Source organism: Hibiscus syriacus, unplaced genomic scaffold (assembly GCF_006381635.1).
Source record: "Hibiscus syriacus cultivar Baekdansim isolate YM2019G1 unplaced genomic scaffold, ASM638163v2 tig00000916_pilon, whole genome shotgun sequence".
In the NCBI taxonomy this organism is placed as follows: Eukaryota; Viridiplantae; Streptophyta; class Magnoliopsida; order Malvales; family Malvaceae; genus Hibiscus; species Hibiscus syriacus.
In genome coordinates, this window is record NW_024061833.1 from 1,895,691 (window position 1) to 1,923,417 (window position 27,727).

Here is a 27,727-nt window from a genome sequence, read left to right on the forward strand (position 1 = left end):
AATAGGAGGCCTCATTAAAAACCTCCTTCATAGTTGGCTCTTGTGAAAGAGGCAACTAGTGGAAGGAGGAAAAGAGCACCTCAATTTATTAATAAGCCTTAATACATAATACTACATGTTACAAGCTAGCTTCATGAAAAACAATACATCAACAAAATAACACAGACTTTGAACACATTCAACCAATCCCCTCCTTAGCTAACTTGTCTGCCTCCCAATTACAGCTCATGGGAATCCATCTGATGATAATATTCCTAGAAGAGATTTTTTTTTGATAAGAATGGAAGGCCTCGTTAAAAACCCCGTTCTTGATTAATGGAGCTTTAGAATAAACTCCTAAATCAACGGAAGGAGGAAAAGAGTGCCTTAGAACTTTTATTGATATTGAAAGTTTACATAAGATTTAACAATTACCCTAAAATCCAGTACTTAATACTTAAACACTCCAACTGCCATAATAATCATCTCACACAGTCAACCTATCCCTTTCTTTGCTAAACTGTCTGCCTCTCCATTGCACGCCCTTGGAATTAACCTCACTGAATGAACCTTTCCCGTGATAAGAGTAGAAATCTGATAAACTAGATGCGATAAAAAAACTGGGGCCAGAACCAGGGAATGAATCCAATCCACTACCGACGAACAATCACTCTCAACAATCAACCTACCAATAGACTCCCAACGTGAAGACAAAAAAATTTCAATGCCTCTTTTTATAGCTTTTAATTCAGCAAGTGGAGGAGTTCCTTGACCAACATTCTCTGAAAAAATCAAAAGGGTACAGCCATTCCAATCTCTTAATATACCTCCAATTCCTCCACCCGAACCATCAAGCCTAACAGCTCCGTCGACATTCATCTTTAGGAAATCTACCGGGGGGAATCCATCTTAAGACATGACAATCTTTAGCTTTCAATAGTGACACTCCATCTGCAAGGGATGGATTACCAATCAATACATCCTCCTGAATAGTTATTTTAGGAAATTTGGCTAGGAACCATTTAGTAAGCCTGAATCTAACAATGAAGAACAACGACATTCTGTCAAGAAGAGATCCTTCAAAAACCATTGCATTCCTAACTTTCCAGATTGACCAAAAGATTACTCCCGGGATAAATTTCCAAATCATTGAGTTCACCCTCAACTCACCCCATGAACAAAGAAGCGAAGGAGGATCTTGTGGTAGCACCAACGATATGTCCCATAAACTAGCTATTTTGTTCCATAATTCCCAAACAACATAACAAGAAATAAATAAATGTTGCACTGATTCCTCCTGTTTCTTACACAAGGGACACAAAATATCATCTCCTAGGGGTATACCTCTCTTAACCAACTCAGCTTTGACTGCTACTTTCTGATGTGCGAGCTGCCAAAGGAAAGCTTCCACCCGAGGTGGAGCAAGACCCATCCAAACCCCTTGTATCCACAAAGCACTACCCCCCAACTCACTGGCAAGAGTATTTCTGCATGATTCGACCGAATATAGACCATCTCCACTAGCAGACCACGATAAAGAATCTTCCACCAGCTCTGAAAGTTGGATATCGTTCAGTTTAGACATCAAATCCATCCATTGGACCAATTCCCAATCACACCAATTCCTTCTAGTTTGGACATTCCACACCCAACCGCTCTGTTCAAAGCTTCCAAACTCTACGATCTTCCCCTCTTTAATAGGAGAGAGCACAAAAATTCTAGGGAAAAGAAATTTTAAAGAAGTCTCATCAGCCCATGCATCATTCCAAAAAGAAATGGACTTTCCATTTCCCACTTTCAACTTCGAATTTGATCTAAAACAATCTCCTACCGAATCATTCTTCAAGTAATTATTAGCAATTCCTCTCAAAATCCAAGAAGAATGCGGATAAGTGACCTCCCTAATAGACATATTATTGCAACTAACCTTGTGTTTGCTGCACAACACTCTTTTCCATTGGGAATTTTTGTCATTGGCAAATTTCCACACCCACTTACCCAATAGAGCCCGATTGGTGAGATTCAAATCTTGGACACCTAAACCGCCTCCATTCAATGGCCTACAAACCGTACTCCAATTCACCCAATGAATTCTCCTCTTTTCCTCTTTGTCACCCCATAGAAAATTAGCCATTAACGAATTTAAATTCTTACCAACTTTGCAAGGCATTTTAAACAGAGATAAGAAAAAAATTGGTAAAGAAGTTAGCACCGTCTTCAATAATACTGTCCTATCGGCCAATGACAGACATGAAGCTTTCCAACCAGCAAGTTTAGCACTAAAATTCCTAAAAACTGGATTCCATAAAGCCTCTGAATTTCTCTTAGCACCCAGAGAAAGACCCAAATACTCTGTTGGAAAATAACCTACTGAACAACCCACTTGCGATGCCCAATCTGCTAATACTTCATCCTCCATGTTAATTCCAAACAGCTTACTGTTCACCAAATTTAGATGCAAACCCGCCATAACACTAAAAATCCTCAGCACTCTTATGACATTCTTGATCTGAGTTATATTTGCTTGGCAAAAAATGATCAGATCGTCCGCAAACTGTAGGCGAGACAATGTAGTAGAATTTTCAGCTCTCCCAATAACAAAACCTTGGAACAATCCCTTTTCGACTGCTTTGGATAACATCAAATAGAGTATCTCACCAACTATGTTAAACAAGAGCGGCGAGAGACTACAACCCTGTCGTAAACCCTTGGCCATAGGAAACTCTTCCGAAGGAGACCCATTAACCAGAATCGAAATCGAGGCTGTCGAAAGGCACTGAGAAATCCACGAGGACCATCTGTAGCCTAAACCCATCTCTGACATTGCTCTAAATAAAATTGGCCATTCCACAGTATCATAAGCTCTCTGAAAGTCAACTTTTAAAACAACCCCTTGCAACCCTTGTTTTCTCTAATAATCAATTCCTTCATTCACGATAAAAGCGCAGTCCAACAGTTGTCTCCCCGGTATGAATGCATATTGAAACTGACTTATGATATCTCCAACACAACAACTCAATCTCTTGGATAACACTTTAGAAAGGATCTTATATAGACTGCCCACAAGACTAATCGGTCTAAAGTCCTCCACATTATCCGGATTAAGTTTCTTCGGAATGAGCGTAATAAATGCATGATTCGCCCCATGTTCCCATACCCTACCATAGTAGAAATCCTGAAAAAATTTCATAACCTGCTCCTTTAAGGTAGGCCAACATTTTTTGAAAAAACCCATGGTGAAGCCATCCGGGCCAGGTGCTTTAGAACTGTCCGATGAAGCTATCGCTTGCCATATTTCATTTTCTGAAAAATACTCCTCAAGTTTTGAAGATTGGTCCCCTGTCAGCTTTGCAAAATCCAGAGATAAATCAACCACTTCCAGAGTTAACTTAGAATTATAAGCTTCCTTAAAATAATCCGCAATATGCAACTTAATCAATTGCGGATCAGATACATCAGAGCCATTAAACTTCAAACTTGAAATTTCATTTCTTTTACTCCTGTTTAACGCAGACAAATGAAAGAATCTTGTGTTTCTGTCCCCATCTTTGATCCATCTAGCCCTTGATTTCTGGAACCAAATACTTTCTTCAATTCTATACAACCTCCAAAGGTTCGATCTGAACTGTAACAGTTGATCCCACGCCTGTTGGGAGATAACACCACTTTGTGCTTTAATTTCAAGATCATTAATCTTCAATTCTAATTCTGTAATTGACTCAGAAATCCCATGAAACTTTCTGCCAGACCAGTTTCTGATGGATTTTTTGGTTCTTTGTAAAAAACTGAAGATACCCCTTTTCCTCTTACTCACCCGCAAATTATCCTAGGACAATTTAACCAAATCCTCAAAACCTTCCTCCTCTAATAGATAATTAAAAAATCTGAACGGTTTAGAGCCTCAATCTATAGATTTTTCCTCCAATGCAATGAGATTGTGATCTGATAAAGACCTAGGTAACATGCTCTGCACAATATTCGGAAACCAGATCAGAAAATTCCCAGAAATTAGAAACCTATCAAGTCTGACCCAAGTAGAAGCTTCTCTATTATTACACCATGTAAACTTTCCCCCTACCATAGGAAGATCAATCAAGTTAGTTTGGTTCAAGAAATTTCTCAGAATATCAATAGAGAGCCAATTTTGAGACTTTCCCAACTTCTCTATCGGATCAAGGTACACATTAAAATCCCCCCCAATGCAGACTGACATGGTTTGAGCAGCAACGAAATCCAACAGTTCCCTGAAAAATTCAACCTATTCCGAATCAATGGAAGGACCATACACATTAATAATCACGCACTCTTCACTTGTGTTCTTAAACTTCCCAAAAACTGCTATGAATCGACCACTTAAGTGACTATTGAGAACTTCAAAATCCTTATCATTCCACATAACCATTAAACCCCCTGCAGACCCCATTGCTGGAACAAACATTTCTCCATTATCCTTCTCCTAAAAGCCTGAGAACAATTTACTAACTTTGTTTCTTGAATAAGGAGGATGCACGGTTTGTGCTTCCTGACCATAGTTGCTAAAGCTCTTGATTTTTCCTTCTTACCAAAACTTCTTACATTCCATGAAATAATCTTTATCTTTATCATGAAGACTGTTGTTAAACCAAAGCCTCAGAGCAAAAAAGTAGACAAAAGTCTATTCCCCCGAGTCCAACCTTACCCTGCTTTCTTCCAATCCTTCCTCAAAATTTATAATATTTTTCCAAGAAGGCCTTCTTCCCCTCTTTGAATGTAATCCCCAAAATTCTACTGACTTCCCATGTTGCCAAAGCCTCCTTAAAAAATACCGAGAAATTTAAAGATGATGCAGTATGTAGACTGACCACATCAAGAGCTTCCCTGATCAGAAGCCTTCTCTTCCTTCTTTTGTCCACCCTAACCACTGGATCAGACTGACAATCTGTTGTAACATCTTTTACACTCCTAACCTTTGCAGAAATGTGCCTAGAACCACCTACCTCCTCCATTCCCATGGATCTTCCCTCCACAATAACAGGAAGAGATTGATTACTCGCCATAGGCTCAATTATAATCCTGTTATGATCAGTCATCTCCAAAGATTGCAATGCTCCTTCTTTCCTGCTCAGGTTAAACCACACATTTCTGTCTCTAGTTCTTTTATACACTCTAGAGATAGAGCCTCCATTCCACCTTCCTATCGATGCATTCCTTATATGTAGACTTCTAGACAAATGATCTAAAGGACTCCAACTCCTTAAACCATTTACAAGAGAGTCTTTATATAATCCTAACCCTTGGTTACTACCCATATGAACTAGCCTTGCTTCCCTTACCACCTCTGTTGCCTCCACTCTACTATCTTCATTATCCTGGACTGTTACTTCCTTTAACCTTTCATCCTTTGACTTTTTTGAAGTCCCTCTGTCAATGGCCCCACTAGGAATCGAAATTGGGATTAAGTCTGACGGAACATTATCCACATTCTGCGTATTTGTTTCAGCCGAACCATGATGCTGCTGAACTCCTAATATTTCCCCCTTAGACTCCTTATAATGACCATAGCCCAATTTAATTAAATTAACAGCTGGCCCAGCAGGAGAAATATCAATGTTTTTTGAATTGGGCTCACTCAACTCCTCTGATTGGGCTTTCTCCCTTTTAAAGAAGATATCATTCCTTAAACCAAGACCCCTGTAATCCCCTTTAAAATTCAAATCTTCATCTGAAAAATCTGACAACTTTCCTCCACTAGGTTGACCTTCTCCAACCTGCAACATTAAATGCTGACTTTCACTACAGCCTACCACTGTTGTACGAACATCCCCTACCAACCATCTGTCTATTGTGTCCCTAGAATCCTCAGCTAGCAACTTTGAGCTACCTACCCCTCCTGAACACCTATCTTCTTTCTCCTCCGATGAAGCTTCATCTCTGAACTCACCATCATCGGCCACCGTAAAATTTGCTACTGAAGAGTTATCCTGTTTTGTACTAACCGATCCCACATTAATTTTCACCTTAAAGGATCTCCCATACGAGCCCAATGTAACAGATTCATGAATATCATAAGGACTGGCCACCCTCAACAGTGCCCCTGCCACCGCCAGATCTTCTCTTCTGACCGTCGACTCATGAATACACACTAGTTTCCCCCACCTTGAAACAAGCTTTTCCAGAAAAGGAACATTCCAACATAGCAAGGGGACTCCAACCAATTCCACCGAACAAAAAGCCATCGGGACACCATCCATACTCATAAGTGGGTCGAGCCAATCAAACCAAAAGAACAGTTCCTCCCTTCTGTTCAACCACGCCTCCTCAAACTCTTCCTTCGAGCCAAAGGTTAAGATACAAGAATTCCATGAATAACCCCATTTAGCTCCCTTTACCTTAATCCCTTCACTGGCCAGCCCCTTCACTACCAACTCCAATTCAAAATGGGATTTGATAATCCCTGTTAATGATCTTTTCACCCACTCATAATCATCTGAGTGAATATGCATCTCCCACAAATTCCTCAGACCTGCTTCCTTTCCTGGATGACCCTCCCTTGGCTCTTTACTCGTCGAAATTTCCCTCCGCCCATCATAAGATACTAACGCATCTTTATATGATCTGTCATCCCTCAAACAATTGAAAAACTCAGATCCACCACTTCTTCTCCGAGTCATTCCCTTCTTCAACTTATCTTCTTCTCTTCTGACGTTACTACTAACAGCTTGCCTGAGCCTCTGCTTCTGGTATTTAGCTACTCCTACCGAAACTTTCTTTCCATCTATCCAAATCCCATTGACATTTGCTATCGCCTTCTTTAGCCCATCTTCCTTTGCAAACTGAACGAAAGCAAACGTATGGTTTCTATAATTTGGCTTAGAAGAACTGCTCGGAATGTAAACGCGCAGAACACTCCCCTATTGTTGAAAAATTTCCTTTACTGTTCTCCAAGTTACCCTCTTACTCAAATTGTCCAAAAATACCGTCCAATCCTCGCCGGAGGACTGACCGCCTGAGGCCCTCTTTCTCTCCCACTCCCTCTCTGACACACTCTCTCTCTCTATCTCTCTCTCTCTCTCCATGAAATAAACCATGTGAGATGTAATGAATATGGTATTGTAATTGTTCGTTTCTTGGTTGTAAACACTTTATCGTCTGATCCGTTTGTTGTTCATGGTTGGGGACCGACAAAGAACTTATTTGCATGAATTGTTTGATCCAATGCGGTAATTTGTTTGGACAATCTCTGTAGGGACAAACACATGGGATTGATTCGAGCTCCGTGTTCACAAGCAAGTTATTGATCTCTTCAGCTCCCCCGAAGTTGTAAAGCAGATCACATCTATCATTCCTAGAAGAGATTAACGCCCCAATTTCCCCAACCAATGTAGAGAAAAACGTTGGTGCAAAAACTGGCATCAAAATCCAGTCAACTGTTGTTTTGCAATCACTCTCTAAGATTAATCTTCCTTTTAACACCCATTCTGAATTAATGAATAAATCAATGCCTTGTTTAATGGCCTTTAGCTCAACAAACGTAACAGGACCTTGTATCGCAGCAGACGAGAAACTGATTAGCGTAGAACAATTCAAATCTTTCAAAACTCCTCCAATGCCACCCCGCGACCCATCGCCTTTAATCGCCCCATCAACATTGAATTTAAAGAAATCTGGAAGAGGTGGAGACCAACATTGAACCTTCTTATTTTTCGAGGATTTAGCAGAAACCTTGTCTGCAAGTGTTGGATCCCCTACAAATAAATCAGTCTGGATATTAGCATGAGGAAATTTAGCTAGAAACCATTTGGCCAGCCTAAATTCGGAAATGAAGAACAAAGATGAGCTGTCAAATTTCCAGTCATCGAAAACCACTGAATTCCTAGCCTTCCATAAAGACCACAAGATAACACCAAGGATAAAATTCCATATATAAGAATGCTCTCTAAGATGGGACCAAGAAGAAAGTAGGGCAGAAGGATCTTGTGGCAAAACACAGGAGATATCCCAAAACCTAAGAAATCTATTCCACAACTCCCCTGCAACAGAGCAAGAAATAAAAAGATGTTGAATTGTTTACTCATACTTTAGACAAAAAGGACACATAACATCTTGCAAAGAAATCCCTCGTCTCTTCAGTTCCACTCTAACAGCCAATTTCTGGTGACTAATCTGCCATAGAAAAGTTTGAACTCTAGGAGGAGTCAAACCAGACCACTCCCACTTGGTCCACTGAAAATTACCTCCAGTACCGCCTGCAATAGTCAATTTGCATGACTTCACCGAGAACAAACCGTCACCTCTCCCCGACCATGCAAGAAAATCATCCACTGATTCATTCAGAGCTATATTCTCAATCAATAACATCAAATTACACCAGTGATCCAATTCTCAATCACATAGATTCTTCCTCAACTGAATATCCCAGACCCAACCATTATTGACATAACAACCAAAATCGGACAATTTCCCCCTTTTATTAGTCGATAAAGCAAAAATCCTAGTAAATTGTATCTTTAAAGGAAATTCATTAACCCAAACATCATTCCAAAACTCAATTGACCTACCATTCCCCACTTGGATCTTCGAATGGGACCTCAAACACTCCCCTACCTCGTCTTTTTTCTCATAGATGTTCTGAATTCCTCTCCAAACCCATGAATCCCGAGGAGAAATTGCCTTGCATATTGATAAAGATAAATTGCTGACATTTTGTTTGCAACACAATAGTTTTTTCAATGAAGAGTCTTTTTCATTTGCATACTTCCACACCCTTTTCATATGGTTGACACCATTTTCCAATGTATTCGTTTCTTTGCAATTCCTTCACCCCATAGGAAACTAGCCATCAAAGAGTTGAGTTTCTGACTTATCTTTGAAGGAATTTTGAGAATTGATAGATAAAAAATCGGTAGTGAAGACAACACCGACTTCACCAACACCAATCTTCCCGCTATCGATAAGGAGCCTGCTTCCAGCCTGCTAATCTGTTGTGAACTTTCTGTATAACAGGTTCCCACAAAACCTCTGTATTCTTCTTGGCGCCTATCGGTAAACCCAGATACGTCATCAGAAATGCTCCCATCCCACAACTTGCTAACGAAGCCCATACTTTTACAATATCCTCATCCAAATTAACTCCAAATAACTTAATCTTAGATAGATTAAGGTGGAGTCCTGATATAAGACTAAAAATCCTCAAAACTCTCTTGATATTAAGAATTTGAGTTGGAGAATCTCTACAGAATAAGATTAGATCATCTGCAAATTGTAAGTAAAATTAAAGAGATTATCATCCCTACCAATACTGAACCCTTCGAAAAGACCAATTTCAGTAGCTTTGATCAACATTAAATTTAAGAGTTCCCCAACAATATTAAATAGTAGAGGGTTTTCAAATTTCAAATTCCCCAGGCGTTTTTGAAAATTTTTCTCTCCTCCGACTTACACCCGTTGTCCGCCGCCATCATCAGCCACCCGCCTCCGCCGTCAGACGCCGCGCTGGCCGTCACTTCCGGTGGCCTTTGAACACCAAAACTTCCAGATTTTTTCGACTCGACGCCAGCATCAAGGATCTAGGCTTCATTTCACCAAGGAGAGCCTACAACTCAGTGTATCTTAAACGTGGCCCTTCGACTTTTTAGCTGTTGGCGACGCTTCTTCTTTCTTTTTCTCCAACGACGGCGCGATCTACAACAACATTTTTACTTTCTCCATCTCCTTGCGTCTTTCGTCTCTCCACAAGCAATCATGTCAACCACGTTCGTCGCTGATCTTTAGCTGCAGTTTTGATTCTATTCATCACCCTTTCTTCCTTTGCTTTTCTTCAACGATAAAGCAACACAAAAGAAATGAGTTCCCGGAAACTTGAAGTGGGTCTTGCTACCCCTCTCCATTACAAGTCCTCTCGGCAAAAGCCAAGGCTAGCTGCAGAACATGCTTCGGCTTTGCAGTCTGTGGAGGCGGGGATTTCCAAGATACGAACTGCTATTGTGGCATTTGATCGCCTTGTTAATTCCCTCGGTTCACTTAAAGACACCGTTGAATTACGTGACAAATTGCATAAGACAAGGCTTGATATTGAGCAGCTCGTTAAAGAGTCTTCAGTCAAACTAAGGGAAGCAAGAGAAGTTGTGCAAGATGCAGAAACCTTAAAGAAATCTGTCGATGAGAAGCTTGCAGCTGGGAGGGAGACAACAAATTCATCTTCCGTTCCTAAAGAAGTTCGTCCATCAAGTTATGATGTCCATGTGCTGGAGGAAGGTGACCAAGAAACGCGTGGAAGGAGATGAGATGAGGGTTGAAGCCGCAACTCTCGGGGCTAAGGCTGGCCGTCAGTCCAATAGCGGGGATAAAGAGGCTGGAAAAAGTTTGAAAATTCCGGATAAGAAGGCGAATCGAGTGGAGATTTTGGTGCCGAAGGTTACGGAATCGGAGCTTCATAAACAGAGAGTGGAGCAGCAGGCGCCGACTTTGAAGGTAGCGAAGAAGGCCAAAGAGAAGCAGTGTAGGATTGCGGCGGGGGAGAAATATGAGAGGATGCTGTTGGAGTCCACCTCAAAGGGGTGCAGTAATGATAAGATTGGATGCTACACGTTATTTATTGATAACTTACCAGAGAACATTCACTGGAAGAGGTTTGGATTTTTATTTCGCTCTCATGGTCGGGTTCTTGATGCTTTTATTCCAAATAAAAGAAATTCAAAAGGAGTTCGCTTTGGTTTCATTCGCTTCGCAACTTTCGATGAAGCAAGAAGAGCGATCTCAAGAATGAATGGTTCTCATATCGACGGAAGCAAAATTGGTGTTTATTTTGCTAAATTCAAACCTCGACAGTCCTTTTGGAGAAAGTCCTCGACAGGTGTTCTTCGCAAGTCCGGGATGGAAGATGTTTCAAGGAAGAATCATTATAAAGTTGAAGGTGTTATAGATGAAGAAAAACTTCAGGTGTTGAGCAATTGTCTAGTGGGGTGGTGCAAAGACTTTGTCAAAATTGGTCATCTCGCCAGACAAATGCAAGCGAAGGGCCTCATTGGCTTCACCTTAACGAGAGCTGCTGGTAATGCGATTTTAATGATTTTCGAGGACAATGCTTCATTGAGAAGCGTGAAGAACGATAAATCAAAGATTCTCGCAGAGTGGTTCTCCATAGTCGAAGCTTGGTCAGAGAGTTTGGTAATGGAGTGTCGTCGAGTATGGTTAGTTTGCGAGGGTGTTCCTTTTCACGCATGGAATTGGGATACTTTCAAGAACATTGCTGATAAGTGGGGTTTATTATTAGCTATCGACGAAAGTTGTCAGTCTGCATCATCCTTTGATCGGGCAAAAATTCAAGTCCTCACAAAGGTTGATGCGAGAATTGATGCGATGGTGGAATTGAAGGTTGCTGACAACTTCTTCAAGGTCATGGTGCATGAGATAGAACCTTCATTCAAACCAAACTCTTGGGCTCCTGAAGAAGACGAGTCTCATTAGATCTTGTCTCTTCAATTGTGGTTGTTTTAGTCTATATGGTTGTAGGTGTTGCTTTTAATTTGTATTATGTTCTGTTTTATTCCTACTGCTGGTGGTGTAATTAGAAGTAAGGTGATTTGACTGTGGCTTTGGATGAGGTCATATGAGGTTAAGGTGTTTGTTGTAATGGTGTACATCACCATGAGAGGATATTCCATGGTATCTTTTGTATCGGGTATTTTATCAATAATATTTGAGGTACTCTTTTCTTCCTTCCAATGTTCGTTAACATACCTTTAGTATGTGAACGAATACGAAGGGAGTTTTTAATGAGACCTCCAACTTCTATAAAAAAAAAAATATTAAACAGTAGAGGGGATAAACTACAACCTTGTCTCAACCCCTTGCCCATCTGAAATTCTTCAATTGGAGAACCATTAACTAGGATCGAGATTGAAGCAGAAGAAATACAATATTCAATCCAAGAAATACATTTATCCCCAAAGCCCATAACTTTCATCAATCTCACTATAATCAGCCATTCCACTGAATCATAGGCTCTATGAAAATCCACTTTGAAAACAGTTCCTTTCCTTCCGTTTTTCCTCCAATAATCAATGGATTCATTGGCCATAAAAGTACAATCAAGTAGCCGCCTTCCAGGAATGAAGGCAAACTGCGAAAGGCTTATAATGCCCTTAATAACTGAAGTAAGCCTTTTCGATAAAACTTTGGAGATTATTTTGTATAAGCTACCAACAAGGCTTATTAGTCTATAATCCTCAATATCTTCAGGATTAAGTTTCTTAAGGATCAATGTAATAAATGCATGATTAACTCCATGATCCCAATTCCTCCCTCTATGAAAAGCATCCACAAACTCCATGAGAGGATCCTTCAAAATAGGCCATAATTTTTTAAAAAAACCCATTGTGAAACCATCTGGACTCGGGGCTTTGGTACTGTCCGACTGAAACACTGCTTCCCGAACTTCTTATTCTGAAAATTTGACTTCCAGGCCATTTTTCTGCTCATCTGTTAATATCGCAAAACTGAGTTTAATATCCTCCACCTCTATTGTAGTTTTCTTACTGTAGTTCTCCTTGAAGTAATAAAAAACAACGGCCTTCAACTGATCTGGGTTAGTAATTTCTACACCAGCCACCTTCAATGCTGAAATTGAATTTATTCTGTTTTTATTTACTGCTGTTAAGTGAAAAAACTTCGTATTTCTATCCCCATCCTTATTCCATTTTAACCTTGACCTCTGTAACCAAATGCTCTCTTCCTTCCTATGCAACTTCCACAGTTCATTCCTCGACCGTAACAGCACATCTTGTTCTCGAACGTCTAAACCAACATTTTGTGCCTTCAATTCCAGATTATTAACCATGTCTTATAGTTTTGAAATTTCTGCAGAAATCTGTTGATAAAGAGTAAACAACATAGTGGAGAAGAGAAGGAACTCTTTTTTATTATATATTGTGAATGGTGAAAATACATCTTTTTATAGGAAAAATTAGGAGTAAGTTTTCTATTAGAAGTAAACTACTTAGTAGTTATCCTTATTTATCTAACTTTCTAAGAGTTAGTGTTATATTAAAATACCAACTTATCTATTGCATAACCTACACTCCCCCTCAAGTTGGGGAGTAAATGTTGAAAAGACCCAACTTGGATATAATCTCATCAAAGGTAATTCTTGGAAGTGCTTTGGTGAGAATATCTGTTAACTGATTCTTCGTTGAAACATAATTGAGCTTCACCGTTCCACCATTCACCTTTTCAGAGATGAAATGGCTGTCAATCTCCAAATGCTTCGTTCGATCATGATGAACTGGATTCTTTGCAATACTTATTGCAGATTTACTGTCACTTTGAAGTTCAAACCATTTGTTGGCACATAACCCCAGCTCAGTTAACATTCTTTGAAGCCAAATTCCTTCGCAAATTCCAAGTGCCATTGCTCTAAATTCTGCTTCTGCACTACTTCGAGACACCACCGCCTGCTTTTTACTTCTCCAAGTAATCAGATTTCCCCAAACAAATGAACAATAACCAGTTGCAGATCTTCTATCCGTTAATTCACCTGCCCATCTTGAATCCGAAAAAATTCTTACTGTTCTATCATCACTATTTCTAAAAATTAATCCATGTCCTGGTGTCATTTTCAAGTATCTTAGAATTCTATTCATAGCCTCTAAATGTTCTTCTCTTGGATCATTCATAAATTGACTCACTATACTAACAGGGAACACAATATCAGGTCTAGTAAGTGATAAATAAATTAGTTTACCTACTAGCCTTTGATACTGTTATTTGTTCACATGACTTCCCAATTCTTCTCTCCTTAGCTTCAGATTTGCTTCCATGGGTGTTTCAGCTGGCTTACATCCCTTCATTCTAGTTTCTGATAGTAGATCAATGATATATTTCCTTTGGTTGATCAGTATTCATTCTTTTGACCTTGCAACCTCCATGCCTAAAATATACCGTAAAGTTCCAAGTCTTTGGTTTCGAACTCCTTCGCCAGTAGCTTTTTCAATCTTTCTATCTCCATACAATCATCACCTGTTAGAATGATATCATCCACATAGACAATCAAAATTGCATTTTTGTTGTTTGAAGATGTTTTGACAAATAAAGTGTGATCTGATTGACATTGCTTGTAACCATCCTGAATAATCACCTTTGTAAATCTGTCAAACCAGGCTCTTGGAGATTGCTTAAGTCCATACAAGGACTTTAGTAATCTACATGCTTTTCCTGTATTACTCTTCACACCCAGTAGAATTCGCATATATACTTCCTCCAAGTTTCCGTTTAGAAATGTGTTTTTGATGTCTAACTGATGAAGCACCCAATTCTCATTAACTGCTAATGATAGTAACACTCTCACAGTGTTTAGTTTTGCTATCGGAGCAAACGTTTCATGATAATCAACTCCAAAAGATTGAGTGAATCCTTTCGCCACTAATATCGCCTTATATCTTTCAATGCTACCATCAGCTTTGTATTTTACCGTGAATACCCATTTGCAGCCGACTGGTTTTTTATCTTTCGGAAGATCAACTATAATCCAAGTATTGTTGTTTTCCAATTCTTTTAATTCCTCTTCTACTGTCTTTTTCCACTTGGGATCTTTCAATGCTTCTTCCACCATTTCTGGAACAGTAATGCTATCTACACTTGCTGTAAAGTTCTTAAAACAAGGCATTAGCTTTTCATATGCAACAAATCTCTCAATTGGATAATTTCTGCATTTTCTTACTCATTTCCTTTGAGCAATCGGCAAGTCATTATCATCAATTAAAGAATTTAATTCAGTGGAAGAACTCTTATTACCTTCTTCGTTCTCCAAAGGATTCTCGTTCGGTTCCGGTTCATGACAGTGTCCATGCTGTGTGGGAGACTCGGGATTAGGTTCAGGGATTGATTTAGAAATTGGTTTTTGTCGTCTCTTGTAAATCTGCAACTCGGATTGAGGTATTTGAGAAGAAGTGATATGTTGATCATGTCGAGGTAAATGTGTTTCGGTGGACTGGTTTGGCAAGGATACGTTTTCTGGGTTCAGTATTGTTGTTTGGTCTGGCTGTAGCGATTTTGTAGGCTTATTCGACTGGTTTGACGGTGCTGGTTGATCAAAAAGAGCTGGCTGCAAATCAAGTGACAATTGTTGCGAGTCAATAAACTTATATTCATTATATGACTCCCCCTGAATAGCAGTTTTAAGGAAAAAATGTGTTTTTTCAAAGAAAGTAACATCCATAGTAATAAAGAATTTCTTTGTACGAGGATAATAACACCGAAAGCCCTTTTGAGTCGATGAATAACCCAGAAACACACCGAAATGCTCGAGGATCTAATTTAGACCTGAAAGGAACATTGTTATGAATGAACACAGTACAACCTAAAATTCTAAGGGGTAACAATGAAGTCATCGGTTTAAAATTGGGAAAAAACTGAAGAAAAACATCTCTCGGACACTTAAATTGTAACGGTTTACTAGGGAGACGGTTAATCAAATAAGTGGCAGTTAAAAGGGCTTCCCCAAAAAATAGTTAGGAACATTTGTGGAAAAAAGTAGAGACCGAGTAACCTCAAGAAGATGCTTGTTTTTTCGCTCAACAATCCCATTTTGTTGAGGAGAATTGACACACGAAGTAAGATGAATAATCCCGGTTTCCTGAAAGAAAGAACCCAAAATATTGGCAAAATACTCACTACCATTGTCAGAATGAAACATTTGGATTGAACACTGAAATTGGGTTTCAACCATCTTATGGAACCGTTTAAATATTTCACAAGCTTCAGATTTGGTTTTCATGAGAAAGGTCCAGGTAGTACAAGTGTGATCATCAATAAATGAAATAAACCACCGAAACCCATGTAAAGATGCGACCCGAGATGGTCCCCAAATATCACTATGAATCATGGTAAATGGTTTGGACGGTTTATATGGAGAAGGTAGATAAACACTCCTAGTTTGTTTAGCAAGTGGACAAATATCACAAAAAAAGGATTTTGGACTCTTATTGACAAACAAATGTGGAGACAATTTTGCAAGATAAAAGAAACTGGGATTTCCTAAACGAAAATGCAATAACATAACATCGGTTGAAGGTTCAAGTAAAGAAAATTGTTGTATAACATGGTAGGAAGTAGATGGGTGGGAAAATAAAGTTGCTGGAAGTAGGTAAAGATCCCCACAAAGCCTAGCACTGCCAATCACTTTCCCCGAGCTAGAATCCTGAAATTCACAAAAATCAGAGTTAAATTTCGTGATACATCATAAATCGGCTGACAACTTGCTAATGGAGATAAGATTGCAAGTGAGATTGGGAACATAAAGAACATGAGATAACAAAATGTCCTGATTTATTCGAATAGACCCATGACCGGCAACACCGGATAGAGAACCATCAGCTGTTCGAATATGAGAGATAGACTAGTCGACATGAAAAGTGTGAAAGAGCTGAAGATCACCCGTCATATGATCACTTGCACCAGAATCCACAACCCAAGTAGGAGTGGTGGATGTATTAGCCAAAGTAGCAGAAGGAATTCTACCTGCAGGTACTGATTGGGAATGAGTGTTTAACCGACTAAAAAACTGCTGCAACTCTTCCATTTGTTTTTTAGTAAACGAACTTCCTTGTAAATCAGTATTCACAAAACAGTTTTCTTGAGTATCACGTTGTTGATGCTGTTTTGAAGACTTCCCATCAGTAGGCTTGCCATGTAATTTCCAACAGGAATCCCGCAGATGGCTAACCTTCTTACAAGAGTCACACCAAGGTCTCCCCTTCTTTGGCCGAGTAGGAGTTTGAGAGTGAGGGATATAATTGTCACCATTCAATCGGTGACAGGTGATAGAGGCTGAAGAAACATCGAAGTGACCTTCGATGAAGAAGTGGAATTCATGATCGACAGCTAGATTTAGGGTAAAAAAGAAAAAAAATCGGCTAGATTTAGGTGAAGGATCGGTTACCTAGCTGATACCATGTTGATAAAGAGTAAACAACATAGTGGAGAAGAAAATGAACTCTTTTTTTATTATATATTGTGAATGGTGAAAATACATCTTTTTATTGGAAAAGTTAAGAGTAAGTTTTCTATTAGAAGTAAACTACTTAGTAGTTATCCTTATCTATCTAATTTTCTAAGAGTTAGTGTTATATTAAAATACTAACTTATCTATTGCATAACCTACAAAATCCCCCTTTGGTTCGGATTTGGCCACTTCTTTATAACTCTTTTGGTTCCCTGAAGTAAAGAAAATATCCCCCTTCGAGAATTCTTATTCTTTACTCTTGACAGAGAGTTTTCAACCAACCCATCAAAAGCGTCTTCCTCTAACAAATAATTGAATAAGCGAAAAGGCTTGGGTCCCCAATTGATGCACTCATCATCTAACACCACAGGATTATGGTCCGAAAGTGATTTGGGAAGCATTTTTTGGGTCACTTTTGGAAAGTGATAAATGAAGGAACTACTAATAAGAAACCTATCAAGCCTTACCCAAGTGGAAGACTCTCGATTGCTGCACCAAGTATACCTTCCCCCAACTAACGGTAAATCCATCAAATTAAAATGATGAACAAACGATCTAAACAAATTCATGGAATGCCAATTTTGTGAAACCCCACATTTCTCCTCTGGATCCAAATAAGCATTAAAATCCCCCTATGCAAACTGGCAGATTTAAGCTTTGCACAAAACACATCAAATCCCTAAAAAACTCCTCTTTATCCGCCTCTACCGACGGACCATACACATTTATAAAAACACAATCTAAATTCAGCATTTTGAACTTCCCTGAAATTGCCATAAATCTGGTCATAATGTGTTCACCACTGACCTCAAAAACTTCCTCATTCCACAGAAACAACAAACCACCTGCAGAGCCATTAGCAGGAAGAAAACTGCCCCCTCATTATTTAACTTGAGTAATTTATTCTGAAATCGTTGTCTTACGATAAGTTATCGGGTTGTAATATGGACCATTAATATGAAACCATGCATGGGGGATGCTGAAAATTGTCATATGATCTGCACAAACATCGTCTTGTCTGTAGATGTGCCCAATTTAGGTTCCCTGATATCCTCTATGTCTTAGTCATGTTGTAACTTAATGCTTGACATTGACACTTGGCAGATACCAGTTTACCTACTGATTTCTTTCTCATTTGAATTATATTTCATCTTTGTGTATAATCTCTAGATGCAGACTTTTACGTTGTTATGCATGTTTGTGTTTGTGGCCCGACTTTGTTATGCATGTTTAATTTGTGAACTTTCACGTGTTACCTATGGTTATTGTTTTTTCTGGCTCATTGACTTCTCAGGGAATTGGCCAAGCAAGGAATTATTCCCCCTTGGAATCGGAGCAACCTGCTGTTCATTCGTCTAGAGTTTCACCATAGGAAGCCCTTTTTTTATTCAAGATCGCCACATCGGAATGGAAGGATGTCTCCTCCCATATCTAGCCCACAGATCACTTCAGGCTCAACTACACCTTTGACGGGTGGTACTGGTGCTATTCCTTTCGGTTATCTGAAACAATCAGCTAACTTGCAAGAGGGTCTTGGAAGCACGCCAAAGCCCCCAAATGCTCTTGATGTCAGTGGCTCTTCTTATAATGAAACCAATCCTGACATTTTTCTTGGGTTGCAACTAGGTTCTAATATATTTTCTGAGCTAGTGCCATCAGAAAATGATGCTTTAGGAATTGGAAGATCGGTTCATGGGGAGTCTTATGATGGACAGTCTGTATTGGCTGGTCGTGTTTCTCGACAGCTTCTGAAGGATCATGCTATGATGAACCCATCACTAAATCTTAGTCCCAGCTCCCCTTCACCCAACCAAGCCAGTGTTATTATGTAAATTCCGAAGGCTTACTGACCAGAATGTCCTTTGTGTCTTCTGGCAAATCGTTCAATAAGGAGCCATAATGGAAATTTCAGGAATGCGGTTGAAAGTGCAGGGAAGTGAGGTGGCTGGTGGAGGTGACAAATTGATTCCTGTAAGACATTTGATAGACCATTTATTCTGGCGAACCTCTTCCCGGAAAATACGTATCTTGATGTTGTAAGTGGTTACTTGACATGGCATAATATGTGCAGAGTTTGTAAAATCCACTAAAGCTTGGCTGAACTATGTTCATCAAAGTTTGTTTCCAGGCTTCCGGCGAGCTGATGTATTAAATCTTCTCGAGTATAGGCAAAGGTCTTGGCTGCAAGAATTATATATTCTTTAACATCATCATATACAGAGTTAGGTTCCAATATAGTTATGCACATGCTAAAGGAACTGAATGGGGGGTTCCAAGTTTTTGTTCTGAAGCAGTCGCTGGATCAGTATCGCATCTTTTTCTGTCATCTCCATGTACATGCTTTTAAAAGTTGCATTCCCCCGGAAAATTTGCCTGAAAGATTCTTTGGTTTTTGATTGAAGAAACAAGATACTTTACATGCGGTGCTATCGTTGAGCTCTAGCTTGTTGTGCCTTACATCTTTGAAGGGATTGCCGAGGGTGATAAACAAGGCATAAAGGCAGCAGGGCCACATGGAGTGGCCTTCTCAGACAGGTTTCGTCCAGCACCAGTTTGAGTTTATGTTCAAGCATGCAGGATCCATTAGGAGCCTACATTGGAACAGGCCTGCTATGCATTATATGTTGCTTTGGTGCTTCAATCTGTTTGGCGTCTTGCTCCCTGTTTATCCACACAAAGCTTTCAAGTTCTGTTACTCTGAATCTTAGGTGAAAGATTTAACATATTTCAGGTTAAATGATGGTAATGGAGCGGGAGGGATAAGGGGATTTGTGTCGAACTTGGAGCCAATGTCGACTGAAGACTTGCTAATAATTCTTTTTTGCCCTCAACCTTACAAGTGAGCCTTCGAAACATTGAAAACGGTATAAATGACTATTTAACTGAAAAGTGTTGTTGCATTCGTACAATGGTACGTGAAAACAGCCATAAACGACTTAAACCTAATGAATAGGTTTTTGGAATACGAGAACCTAATAAACTTAATTGGACTAATTTCTTAATGTTTGTAAATATAAAGACCACATTCTGACTAATTAAAATGGAGGGACTAATTTTCCAATTTTTGTAAAGTAGGGAAATGGAATTTATAATTAGACCAGTCTTTTGATTTATTTACTTTATTTATGTGGGTAATTAGTATTAAAAAAAGCTAATCTTTCAATTTCTTAAACTGTATAAACTTACCTAGTTTCTTATTCCAAGTGAAAAATGACAATTACTAAGCTAGCCAATGCCGTTCTTTATTGTTATGCAAACACTAAAACATCCTTATGAACATAAATGAACTTCAAACATTTAAATAGATGGTTTGATGTGAGGTTTCGGATTCAATCACCACGTATGCAAGAGAGTATGAACGGTCATTATCAAAAGTTAAAGTTGAAAGTCTTTGAACAAATATTACATTGTATTTACCCAAAATCATAAAAAAAAAAGATGATAATTATGTTTAAATTTTCAATTTTTAAAATACATCAAAACTTAGGTTCGTGATTTTGGATGACAACGAATGAAATGTGAATATATTCAATTTTTACAAATTTATAAATTTGTTTAAAAATATAAGTTCATTTTATTTATATTGAATTTGAGCATTGTCATCAAAATTTGAATGTGTTAAATATTTTATTAAAATATCTAAACTCACAAAAATTATATTTTACAAGTCTAAAGAAATCGACTAAGTTTAATTAGGTTGATATTATCGTCAATACATTAGAAAGTAAGATATCTTCAATACATTAGATCGGAAGATCTGAGATTGAATATAACGTTAATACCCTCCAATTTTTGGATGAGACGGGACCTAAATAATATGGTTATTACACATATTTAAATAATAATATCATCCAATTTATGAGGAGAGAAATCTAGATAAGTATAGACATTGAACTAAAAAATTGTATGGTAAAAAAATACATACTTGAGCGCTAATATCATCCTATTTACGGGTGAAAATAGATATGAGATAGTGTAAACATTACATAAAAATTGTATGCAAACTCATTAGAGTTGAAATAACTTTTAGTCATTAAACTTCACAACTTTTCGAAATTTCATTTTTGAACTTTTTTCTTGCCTATATCAATCATCGGACTAGACAATTTTATTTTATTTTTAATCCTTTTAAAAACGTGGCAATATTATGCTACATTGCCTAATACAATAGTACTACATTAAAATGACAATCTAAATTCAGGAGTTAATGTGAAAAAAAGATTACAGACCAACTTGAAAAAATTATAAAGTTTTAAGGACTAAAAAGATATTTTGTCCCAACTCAACAATTGCGAAGTAAGTTGAGAAAGCACGCAAGAAAACAAATGATTGAAACTCCACTTTTGACACCACAAAAAAGGACCTTTGCAATAGCAATAAACCCAATTTATTACAGCAAAAATTTGGACAATTATGTAATTAGCAGATGCAGTGAAGACTAGTCGAATTGCTATACCACCTTAAGGGGGGGGGGGGGGGGGAAGAAGACTGAATGATAGAACATTTTCCAACAGACCACTTGTAAAACTGGAACCTCTGTTCTAAGAATATAACGATGATTCGCTAAACTGTGCATACCTCGATAAAAGAACAAAAAAATAAAAAAAATTCTCATCTCACCTCTTAGGTGGCAGATCTTTGTTTCGGAATATACTTTATCTTCACAACCTTTTCAGGCTTCCTTCTGAACTTGCCGTGGGCAGGTCCGGTAGTTGAAGCCTCGGAAGCCCTTGCCTTAACAATCAACGTTTCTAATGAATCGTTTACGATATCAGAGCACCCTGGAGAATCAAGGTTTGGGGAGAGAACCAATGTCACATGTTCACCTGCAATAGCTTCCTTCCACCCTGCAAAGCCCATCAGATTGTTTACGAGAGAGATGAGTTAATCAGGTGACAACAGATCTGTAGTGATAATGTTCAATAGATAAAATGATCAAACACCCCAACTTACTCTCCGCAAGAATGGCCTTGGCAGTATAGCTGTTGAACTGCAAGCTCCCAGGTTGTACAGGCATTGAAGAGAGATTCATGCTTCCCACACCATCAACACCATCTGTCGAAGAGGACCTTGAACAGCTTTCATTGGAAGTGGCATGCACTCCGTCCTTTTCAGCAACCACTTCCACATCAAATTCACTAACACCATTTTGGGCTGGTTGTGAACTTTTGCTGTCATGTTGGCTCACTGGCCTCCAAAACTTAATGGTTGATCGGTTTGAAACACCCTGAACAGGATCAAGTTTGCTGGACTTCTCCCGAACATTGTTCTTTGGGATTCGACACTCAGCGTCAGCGAGGCTCATGTCACGGGCTTCAGCTGGATTTTGTCCATCGTGATTGCTATAATTTTCAATCGTGACAGATATAGAGCCAATTAAAAGCTCATGGTTCTTATTTTGATTCACTTGATTTACTGTTTGTTTCTCTTCTCTAATTTTCAAGCTCTCCCCTTCCTTTACTGCTTTAGGTTTTTGGCTCCAAATTTTATTACCGTTACCTATTGCACCAAACCTTTCCCTGTTTGTTCCATGCTTATTAATGCCGCCTCCACATTTAAATCCACGAGAATTCTGACTGGCATGCAAACCATTAAACACCCCTCGTGAATTATGTGGATTCTGCCATCGAGCAACAACTATTTGCCGACGCCCGCCAACTTGCTCCATTCTTCTTTTAACATTCTGACTAGTTCCTGGATCCCTATAGCCATTGCTAAACCCCAACTGAATTTCATGATCTACATTCTCTTCCAGCTTGGAAAAATGAGTGGGCTCTACAGATGGAAGAATTTCATCTGTGGATATGGCAGGATTTTGTCCATCAGAATCAACAGCTGAAGGGCTGGATGTTTCAGTGGGAGTGTTATCCTCCGATGAGTCATCCATGCTCTGCTTGCTTTCTTCCAAATCCGAGTGCCTTTGTTCGTTTGCTTTCTGCTCCTTCTGCCTTAGCTTCTTCTGTCTCTTTCTCTCAAGAAGCTCAACTTGCCTACAGTGGAGGATCAGGAAATAAATCAACAATTGTAAGTTTCTTCAATTTCTCCTTCTATAAGGTGTTCAAGAGTTGTATTCGAAGAAACCACATGCAGGTCAATAATCAATAAACCTAACATTAGGTGTTAGACCTACCTGTTACCACTGCCAAACTGTATCACATGATGAGGTTGTATCTTGGAACTAAAAGGCACAAAGTAAGACTGAACTTTAGAATACTAGAATTGACAAGCCAAGTGCCAATATTTTTCCTTCTCTAGTGAATTTTTCCTAAAAGATCTTGATGGTTGAAATGGAAAAACAATTTCTGCAACTTTAATTTTTTTATCCGGCTGTGTTCTTTTCTTCCTCAAATTATGACATTACATTTCAAGAAATAAAAAAGCATTTCTTTTGTGTTACATCTTTTGGAAGCAAATTATTAACTATACCACATTGTGGGGGTTTACCCTTAAACACTCAAGGAAAAGAAGAAATTACTCAAGATGCTTTTGTGATCATTTTTCTCCTAGACATAAATACTTGAAGAAGGTTCATAGAAAAATAGGAAAGATGGGAATTTAAGTTGGCCAATCTTTTTGCGCAAGTCAAATATCACAGCTTTTCTTTTTCTTTTTTCTTTTTTAAAAAAACTGTTACACATGGAAAATTAGTGATATGCACCTCTTCTGGGCAGCTTCTTCCTCTTCCACCAGCAACTTCTGGCACCTCAAAGCTTCAGCATCTTTATCTGCAAGCCATGCTTTAACCTGAAAGTAAAACACAATTTACTTTTATAAGAAAATAATAAACGAAAGAATATAAAAATGTGACAAGTTCATGTTCTTATCCAACAGTTCTGCTACTTCAGCACAAAATTATGCATGTGTAAGCATGAAAACTTTGAGGTAAAAAAACCTAGAAAGAACAGAACAAAAAAAAGGTACCAATTTCTGTTCCACCAAAAAGCTGGTAAAAGAAACCAAGTTTTTGGTTTCAAGACCAATCTTTCCAGCTTCCCCATCAAAAATGTATTTTTGCATTGGCATGGCTGCACCACAAAGGAAAGTCCTTTCACTTGCATCATCAAGGATACTAAATAATTCCCGTGAAGATATTGGAAATATTGAAGGTCTAGCTTGCACGAGGTCCTGAAAAGAATTAAGACAAATGAAATTCACAGGATAAGAAAGTATTAGCATCTTTCAGATCTAAACAGAACATTTAATGAACAAGAAAATACATTCCTTACCAGAAGAGCAGAACCTGCTCTCAAGCAAACTTGTGGCAAAGCAGAAAGGGACATCTTTACATGTGTAGTCAATGATTTTATAACTGAAGATCCCGGAACTCCCTGGAAAGTACAGTTAACAAGGAAGCAATTGTTTAGGAGGCAGAGACAAGAACAAACAAAAACAATAATCCATGAAACATATGCATGTTTAATTGTTTATACCAGTGAGAAATAACCATTTGGACACAAGGTAATATTAACAAGTTACATATCGATGGTGTGTAAACCAGACCCGGATGTCACTTGAAAATTTCTAAATGACGTATCCGGAATTAAAAAGGTGAGAAATTATAAACAATTATTACTAAATGATGTAACAAGGAAACAGATGAGAAAAATTAAACAATTACCTCCAGTAACACATCCTTGAATGATAAGATTTCTTTCGCCTCATCCTCAGAGAGCTGGAAATAATATAAATGAGGAATGAAAGAAAAGAAAAAGATGAAAACCTAAAATGTATAAGAAAAAGACGAGAGGGGAGAGAGATATACCTTGTCCCAAAATGCTGCTAATAGGTCCCTATTTTTAGCAGAATCCTACAATATATAAAACAAAATCTTTTAGAGGAACCCTACGAGATGATAAAAATAAAATAAAAATAGGAAAGACAAATCTCAATTTTGCAAGAGGCTAGGATGATGAAGCAGCAGGAGAAAAACAAATTGCGGGAGAAACTCTAAAAAAAATCAATTTAATAGATTAACCATGGCTCAAAGGAATTGAAAACCTTATCCAGTTTCTTCAACCTATGGTGCACACGTATATGCCTTCTATAGTTAATGGGTGAACAAAATTCTCGCAAACACTTATCACACTTTTGTGTCTGCACCTTCAGAGGAGTGAGTAACGGCCAGCCAGGTATATCTGCAATAGATACAGGCAAGAAAATCAAGAAATAATGTAGCATTATAAAATATTTTCCAGGAGAATGATTTAAGCCATCAAATAATTTAGAAGTACCTTCTTGATCTAAGGCATGGAGCAATTGAATCCATTGAACCGGGCTGTCCCCAGCCCTTGAGAAGGGAAGGAAAGGTTCTTTTCCAATGGCATGTCTGATGAAGGTGTCCAAAGAATCATTTGGATCCACTGATTTCATTACATTTGCAGAATTGGCTGCTTTTGCAACTGGCATTTATGCATGCAAATAGAGCACAACCACTGCTAAATCGGAGGTGCCACTGCAACTAAAAGGGGAGAAAGACAAAATAAGATCGTGAACAAAGCTTAAAGTGCATGACTTACCCGTTGGTGAATGACAGTATTTTGACAATGATTCAAGAAAGAATGCTACTCCAATAAATCTATTTAATAGCCAGTCAACTACTTAAATAGAAGGGTGGTTCAATAACCAGACAATTATACCACTCATTATCTAAAAGGGTAGATATCATTCTGCATCTAGGTCATTTTACCTAATTCGGAACACTGGACAATGTTTAAAATTGATGCTACCTTCCACCACCCTCGGCCCACCTATATAATGGTAAGTGTCTAAAATATCATCATACAATCATGTGCCTGCACTGGAATCAAAGTGTGCACATGTTAGTTACAACCAATCATCCTGAGGGATGAACATAATAGTGAAAGACATCTGCCTGCTTCAATAATGATCAAAATAATAAGTCAAGAGGTGTCATCTACAACCATTATCCCATCTAAAATACTCAATATACATATATGCATGCATCCCATTGGATAAAGCTAGACAGGAATGCAATAACTTTATGTTCGTGCTTACTATTTCTGAAATGATAGCCAAATGCAAAGCTCAAATACAGAAATATCTGAAGTAAATTAAATTCATATAGAGTGCACCAAATTCTTGATAACAGTTAGGTCCAAGGACTTCCACATTGTACGAAACCAAGCACCATAGCCTTCATAAAATAGCAGGCAACTTATGCCAACAATGTCAACAATGGACCTGGATACTCATCCTACAGCAATTTTCTTACAGCAAAACAACTAAATGGTCGACATAGAAATTAACGCTAAACTCCATATGCAGGTAGCAAATGTATCAATTTTAATTACAAGAAAAGATTAACCAAATCATGACTCAATAACAACGAGAACAAAAGATCATAGAAGAACAAAGTTCTATCACCACTGTCCAAATGTAAAACAAAATAAATAAACAACTTTCCGAACCATGAGTCCTCCAAAAAAAATAATAAAGGAATTTTCTAGAAACTTCTTATACTGAGCCACAATACAACCATTAAACTTAGTTTTGCCCAATTTACATTCTTCACCCAACGCAAAATTCAAAATCCGACTTTCAAGTTCCATTTTATAACAGATTCCGCAAATTAACAATTAAATTTCACACAAAACTAATAAACAACTAAAACGAATTAAACGAAAAGATATGGTTAGGGCTTCGAGTCATGCGATCTGCGATAAATGCACGTTGTTGAATGGAAGAAACAAAAATATATACAAAGAAATGAAGTGATCGATTAACGTACCAGTGAATGAGTGAGAGGGAGAGAGGAAGAGATATACGATAGAGAGACAAAATCTTAAGCGATCGCAAGAATTTAGAGTCGAGGAGCAGGAGATTGGCGAATGTTTGGCGGGAGGGAAAATCGCCGAGAAAAAAAACAAGGAAGTGATCGACCGAGAAAATTGTTGCGGGAGAGAAAAAGAGAGTTTTCGAGGCAGCGAAATTGTAAGAGAAAAACATACAAAAGGTGGAAACCGGACCCTTTTCAACAGTGAATTTATGGGGAAAAAAAGGGTAAAATATATAGACAGGAATTATTGAAAGTAAATATAAAGAGGTGACGTGGAATATTTTTGGTGGCAAAGCTATGGTTGAGGGACGTGAACTTTAGAAACAAGGCAAATCCACACTGAAAATTAATTATTTCAAACTTATTTCAAAAAAACATTTATCTTATGTTTTATATAAAATATTCATACCAATAACTAGATTACGAGACATTTACCATATGATAGAATCAAAATTTTCATATTAAAAATATCAACTGTAGATCGAATAATTAATTTTTTTTATTAATTTATGAAGATTTAATTAATTTATTAAGTAATGATTTTTAATAATTTATTTAGTTTAGTTAATATCAATTTTATAGAATTGGAATAAAGTTATTGATAAAAATTTAATTAAGTGTGAATAGATTAATAAACTAATCAAACAAACGTCAAGTGAGAATAATAATGGAAACACGTATAATAATAATTGTTAGGGAGTTCTTCAATGAAATAGAATTACATTTAAAAAATAATAATTAGATTCTCAAATTTATTAAAAAATCTTATAAAATCTTTATATTTTGAATATTTTTAATTAAAAACCTTCAAAATTGTTATTTTTTATATTAAATCTCCTAAACTTATGAGAATTTTAATTAGACTTAATTTTTTTTAAAAAGAAAGAGTTTTTATCAACTTCTTCAAAAAATTTAATTAGGTCTCTAAAAACTTTTAATATTTTAATTAGGCCCCCAAATTATCATGCAAAGAT

At 37.9% G+C, this 27,727-nt stretch overlaps 1 protein-coding gene and 1 pseudogene across 3 annotated transcripts; one reads left to right on the top strand and one right to left on the bottom strand.

Moving 5' to 3' along the window:
- LOC120117865 overlaps positions 1–19,904 on the top strand; it is a 30,640-nt pseudogene extending 10,736 nt beyond the window's left edge.
- Positions 19,905–21,276: 1,372 nt separating this feature from the next.
- Positions 21,277–26,941, bottom strand: LOC120117874. 3 transcript variants are annotated; one of them, XM_039138063.1, is made up of 11 exons: positions 26,706–26,941; positions 25,189–25,415; positions 24,956–25,092; positions 24,720–24,764; positions 24,576–24,629; positions 24,184–24,285; positions 23,879–24,082; positions 23,616–23,701; positions 21,911–22,947; positions 21,578–21,804; positions 21,277–21,493 (listed from the first exon to the last, which is right to left on the bottom strand). In XM_039138063.1, the coding sequence occupies exons 2-10, from the start codon at positions 25,361–25,363 to the stop codon at positions 21,581–21,583; spliced, it is 2,064 nt and encodes a 687-aa protein (XP_038993994.1). In that variant the 5' UTR covers positions 25,364–25,415; positions 26,706–26,941; the 3' UTR covers positions 21,277–21,493; positions 21,578–21,580. The 3 variants fall into 3 exon arrangements, with proteins under 3 accessions (XP_038993994.1, XP_038993987.1, XP_038993991.1); XM_039138056.1 differs by having other exon boundaries at positions 21,277–21,804; XM_039138060.1 differs by lacking the exon at positions 26,706–26,941 and having other exon boundaries at positions 21,277–21,804; positions 25,189–25,609.
- Positions 26,942–27,727: the final 786 nt, after the last annotated feature.

Excerpts from the sequence above, each read along its gene's own strand:
- LOC120117874 (XM_039138063.1), bottom strand. The coding sequence starts at position 25,363 with ATGCCAGTTGCAAAAGCAGCCAATTCTGCAAATGTAATGAAATCAGTG. Across the intron at positions 24,765-24,955 it reads GGTTGAAGAAACTGGATAAG|GATTCTGCTAAAAATAGGGA; the intron begins GTTTTCAATTCC and ends TATATATTGTAG. Across the intron at positions 22,948-23,615 it reads GAAGAAGCTGCCCAGAAGAG|GCAAGTTGAGCTTCTTGAGA; the intron begins GTGCATATCACT and ends CCTCCACTGTAG.